General features: G+C 41.8%; 1 protein-coding gene across 1 annotated transcript in view; it reads left to right on the plus strand.

The window, feature by feature from the left end:
• Nucleotides 1-3,422: 3,422 nt before the first annotated feature.
• The window catches only part of spata17 (spermatogenesis associated 17), a gene marked incomplete at both ends in the record, with an annotated part of 85,136 nt that continues 82,582 nt past the window's right edge, over nt 3,423-5,976 (plus strand). The window contains one exon of the mRNA XM_083759321.1: nt 3,423-3,541. Within this exon, the coding sequence (XP_083615447.1) occupies nt 3,423-3,541 (119 nt within the window). The remainder of the gene's footprint in view (nt 3,542-5,976) is intronic.

Raw genomic sequence — 5,976 nt, forward strand, 5'->3', positions numbered from 1 at the left:
CAGTTGTTAGATGAATGCTAACAAAAATCTCTGGAATATTTAACAGAATTATAAAGCAATGCACTAATGCAATATATTACACTATACTATACATTATTATGAACATAATATAAAATATCCCTAACTTCTGTAACATACATTACACAAACATATAACCTCAAAACCCTTATTTAAAACATTTAAAACATTAAACTATAAGTGCAATATAATAATAATTACGAGGGTAATTCAGACACAGAGCATGAGAATTAAAATGGATCTGGTGGTAAACAATTATGGAAAAAATATGTTCAGTCTCAATTATTGACACAATTATTTTGCATGGTGTTCCTGTACTGAATGAGAGGGAGTGAGACCAAAGCCTCTTTTCTTTAACCAGTGTCTTTCGTCATCCCCCCCCCCCCAGACTTCTCTCCTTTTCTCCCTCTCTGTCTGTCTCTCTCTCCTCCTTGCTCCCACTCTGTCTGTCTGTCTCTCTCTCCTCCTTGCTCCCTCTCTGTCTGTCTCTCTCTCTCTCTCCTCCTTGCTCCCTCTCTCTCTCTCTCTCTCTCTCTCTCTCCTCCTTGCTCTCTCTCTCTCTCTCTCTCTCTCTCTCTGTCTCTCTCTCTCTCTCTCTGAGCGCATGCGTGGGCGTGAGTGAGTGTTTGCGAGTTGGTATAAGTGAGTTCTCTATCTTTTTTTTTTTTCTCTTCTGTTCTATATGTTTTTTGTTTTTGATTAATTGTTGTGTTTTTTCTAACGGTTGTTTAAGTGTAGCGGGGCTCACAACCAGGGCGCTATGCCCGTGGTTAGTGGCCATGAAGATTTTGAGAATCTGACACGCCGACATGCTATTAAAGTTGTCACTACGGCTGGCGTGTCAGCCGAAGAGGTTAGTTATGCTGTTGGAGAGGTGGTAGGATTTCAAAGTGTGAAATCAGCTTCTCGCATGAACGGTGGTATTGTTATCTTCCTGGACGGTGTGGATAAAGTTGAAAAAGTTGTCGAAAAGGGGATTGTTGTCCGCGACACATTCACACCTGTTCTTCCGCTGATTAGTCCAGCTAAAAAGATAATTATTTCAAATGCTCCTCCGTTCCTTAAGAATGAGGATTTGGCAAAAGAGTTGTCACGTTATGGGAAGTTGGTTTCCCCAGTTAAAATGGTTTTATTGGGGTGTAAATCGCCGCTGTTAAAACATGTTGTCTGTCACCGAAGGCAGGTCTATATGGTTTTGAAGGAAAGCGATTTGAACTTGACGTTCAGTTTCAAAGTCGGCGGCTTTAATTATACTGTGTTTGCCACTTCTGATAACATGAAATGCTTTGGTTGTGGAGTGGAGGGGCATTTAATTCGTTCTTGCCCCCGAGCCTCCTCTGCCGCGCCACCGGCCCCGGTGGCTGCTGCTGAGAGCAGTGGAGAGGGTGGCGCTGGCCCGTCTGGAACAAAAGACGCACAGAGCGCACCGGCACCGCAGCATGAGTCTAACTCGCCCGTTGCGCAACATGTTACGGAGACAGAAAATGAAACGGAGGCAGTTGCGCAAGGGCCGAGTTCTGTGCAGGGGGATCAGAACGAGCAAAATGATCGAGAGGAAATTGGGGATAAAGGGGTAAAAGCAAAGTCCAGCGGGGTGTTACAGAAAAGCAAATTGACAAAGAAAAATGGGAATAAAGAGATTAACAAGCAGAGTCAGGCTGACGATGTGGTTAAAGAGGTGCTAACAGGTGAAAGTGTGTCTGCTGAAAAAAGCAGCGCAGGTTCATCAAACACACCAGTAGGCCAGTCAGGGGGAAAAAAGAAGTCTGCAGCTGCAGCAGTTGTTCAAAACATGGTTTTTGGCCAAATGTCTGTGGTTTCTGAGAAAGAAGACATTTTTGAGGATATGTGTTTAGCTAGTAAGCCCAACAAAAGGAAACATAATGAGAAAGAACAAACTGGTAATAAAGGTAAAAATTTGAAAGCAATGGAAAATATGTCGGCATCAGATGATGATGAATGTGAGTGGACTCCTTCACAAGAAGAGGCTTTGTCTCCCTCACAGGAAGCCCAAATTGAGTTTTATCCTATTGATAAAATTTCGAAATTTCTGTCGGACACGAAAGGGCTTAGGGGGGTAAAAATTGAAGATTTTTTCCCTGATTTGAGAGGTTTTGTCAGGTCTGTAGCACTGCTAGTCAAGCAAGATGGGGCTTTCACTGACCAAGAGATTTGGAGGCTTAAGAAAATGGTTACAAAAGTTAAAAAGGCAACTATGGAGGATGATGATGATTAAGTTGAGTTTGTTTTTCCACACATTTGTATGTGTGTTTTCTGTATTGTCAATTTTTTTCTTTTTGATGGGGGACTTTAAAATTGGTTCTTTAAACATTAATGGTGCAAGAAGTGATGCAAAAAGAGCTTCTCTTTATAAACTGATAGAGTTAAAAAGAATGGATGTAACGTTTATTCAAGAAACGCACAGTGATGTTATAAATGAAAATGATTGGAAAAAAGAGTGGCCTGGAGAGGTTATTCTAAGTCATAAAGTGTCTAACAGTGGTGGGGTTGGGGTGCTCTTTTCAAAGGGCTTTAGTCCCTATTCTTTTGAGGTGGAAGAAGTAATGTGTGGTTATATTTTAAAAGTGAAAGTTCAATATGAAAACGTGACAATGAATTTTATTAATGTTTATGCTCCAGTTTTGGCCATTGAAAGAATGAAATTTTTGGATATTTTGTGTAATACCATTCAAAACTGCAGTGACGATTTTTTGTTTTTGGCTGGTGATTTTAATTGCACAGAATTGGCGGCAAATGACAGAAATCACTTAGAGCCTCATCCTGCTTCTTCCGTTAGACTTAGGCGTATAATAGAGACTCATGAGTTGAAAGATGTGTGGAGGGGTTTTCATAGAAATGTTAAGCAGTACACATGGAGTCATACCAAGGAAAACGTTTTGTCTTTGGCTAGGCTTGATCGTTTTTATTGTTTTAAACAACATTTTGGTATTTTTAAAGATTGCAGAATTGTTCCTGTTGGTTTTTCTGATCATTGTCTTGTTCACTGCTCATGTTACATACAGAATATTAAGGTGCAAAGTGCGTATTGGCATTTTAATACGAGTCTTTTTCATGACAAATCTTTCGCAGAGGCTTTAGAACTTCTGTGGGTCTCACATAGGCATAATAAATCTAATTATTCCTCATTGCAACAATGGTGGGATATTGGTAAGACCCAGATTAAACATTTTTGTCAGCAGTATACTCGCAATGTTACTAGACATATTACCAGGTCTCTTCAAGACCTAGAGATTGAAGTGGTAGAGCTACAGAATTTGATAGATTCTACAGGAAACCAAGAGCAAAGTGAAGCTCTGAAATCTAAAAAGGCTGCGTTAGCCAACCTGCTGGGCCTCACAGCACAGGGAGCTCTGGTCCGGTCCAGGTTCATGAATGCATCTCACATGGACGCCCCCTCGCAGTTCTTCTTTGGTTTGGAGCGGAAGAATGGTCAGAAAAAGATCATTCACTCACTGCGAGCGGACAATGGTTCTACAATCACGGGCACTCCTGAGATTCGGAGGTATGCCACCTCCTTCTACAAATAACTGTTTAAAGAGGAGTTTGTGGAGGATGCTGAGCTCGCTGACTCGTTTCATGATGGACTTCCTCAGGTGAACAAGCGCGATAACGCAGTGTTGAACAGAGAACTGTCTGTGAATGAACTGTACACGGCTCTCATGAGCCTGGGAAACGGCAAAGCACCAGGCATTGATGGACTGCCTGTTGATTTCTACAAGTCGTTTTGAGAAGTGATTGGTGAAGATATGCTGGAGGTGTTTCGAGACAGTTTGAGCAAAGGACTGTTGCCACTGAGCTGCAGGAGGGCAGTTATTACCCTTCTGCCAAAAAAGGGAGATCTACAGGAGCTAAAGAACTGGAGACCTGTCTCTCTGCTGTGTGGGGACTACAAGATTCTCTCTAAGGCTCTGGCCTCCAGACTCAGAGAGGTGGTGAGTGAGGTCATTCATGTTGATCAGACTTACTGTGTGCCTGGCAGGTTAATAAGTGACAACATCACTTTAATTAGGCATGTTTTGGACGTCTCTAGCTCATTCGGCTTGGATACTGGTCTTATTTCCATAGATCAGATGAAGGCTTTTGACAGAGTCGAACGAGGGTACCTGTGGCAGACCCTAGGTGCCTTTGGGTTCAGCTCTGGATTTATTGCTAAGATCAAGGTATTGTATAGTGACATTGCGAGTATACTTAAAGTTAATGGTGGCTTGGCTGCGCCTTTTGAGGTAAAACGGGGGATAAGACAAGGATGCTCACTCTCAGGAATGTTGTACTCTCTCGCCATAGAGCCACTGCTTCATAAATTAAGGAGAGAACTTTCAGGTGTTCTTTTCCCTGGTTGCATGACAGCAGTCAAACTCTCGGCTTATGCAGATGATGTAATTGTGACAGTAAATACACAAAGGGACATTGATTGTTTGGAGAAAAATATTGATTTTTTTAATAAGCTCTCCTCAGCCAAAGTTAATTGGGCAAAGAGTGAGGCTGTAATGGTCGGGGATAAATTGAGAGATGATTTAAGATTACCAGAAGGGTTGATTTGGAAAAAAGGAGGTATAAAATATTTGGGTGTTTTTTTGGGTGAAGAGTCCATGTTAAAAAAGAACTGGGAGAATGTTTTGGAAAAAATAGAAGGAAAGCTTAAAAAGTGGAAGTGGCTTTTGCCAAGCATGTCCTATAGAGGTAGAACACTTATAATTAATAATTTGGTCTCTTCTTCTTTGTGGCATAGATTAGGTTGTGTGGACCCTCCGCCAAAACTGCTTTCAAAAATCCAGGTTATTTTGGTAAATTTCTTTTGGGACAAGCTGCACTGGATTCCACAAGCTGTTCTCTTCCTTCCAAAGGAGGAGGGTGGACAAGGACTCATACATCTGCCTAGTAGAGGTGCTGCTTTCCGTCTACAGTTTGTTCAAAGACTGTTGTATGGACCTGAGGATTTGGTATGGAGACCACTTGCTCATGTCACTCTTCAACATTTTAATGGACTGGGCCTGGATAATTCACTGTTTCTAGTGGATTTTAAAACAATGATTTTCAAGGAGTTGCCGCTTTTCTACCGCGGAATATTCACGATCTGGAAACTGTTGGTGAAGGAGAGGCTGGAGGAAAACATCTCTTTGTTTTGGCTGTTAAAAGAACCTGTATTGCATGGAGAACGCTTGGGCACCCCCTGCTGGGCAGGTTCAGCGGTTGCAGAAGTGTTTCGCAGGGCTGGGATTATAACTTTGGGATCTGTTGTGGACATTGCTGGGCCTAACTTGGATAATGCTGCTGCTCTAGCATCTGAGTTAGGAGTGAGATCTGTGAGGAATGTAAATAAGCTGCTTGATCACTGGAAACATCAACTGACTGGACATGAATGCCTATTGCTGGAACAATATAGCAAAGGTTTGGTTGGGCCTCATAATGATGATTTTTTTCCAGGTCTTGGTATCTGTCCTGATTTTGGCAACTGTGCTGGGGTTTTCTTAAATGAAGAGAGTTCTAATGTCATAGATTTGATGGAGGCAAACGGCAAAACGCTATATGAGATGATGGTAAAATGCTTAAATAAGGATAAATTGCACAATCGGGTTGATACACCTTGGAGGGGTCATCTGCTTTTGGGGGAAGAGGTTAAACCTGAGTGGAGAAGTGTTTACAAGCCACCATTGACAAAAAAAGTAGCTGACTTACAGTGGAGAGTGTTACATGGTATAGTAGCTGTCAATGCTTTTATTTCTGTCATGAATCAGGATGTAACTGATAAATGTCCTTTCTGTCCTGGCAGGGAGACAGTGTTCCACAGTTTTGTGGAGTGTAAGCGCCTGGTTGCTGGAGAGGCTATTCAGTATGGTGGGAGAAGTTTTCTCCTTACAAATATTTATTTTGGGTTTTAAATACAGAATGGCTACAAAACAAAAGTCTCAACTCATGAATTTTATTCTGGGACAAGCA

Source organism: Protomyctophum parallelum (assembly GCF_964188405.1).
Source record: "Protomyctophum parallelum genome assembly, chromosome: 2".
NCBI lineage: Eukaryota > Metazoa > Chordata > Actinopteri > Myctophiformes > Myctophidae > Protomyctophum > Protomyctophum parallelum.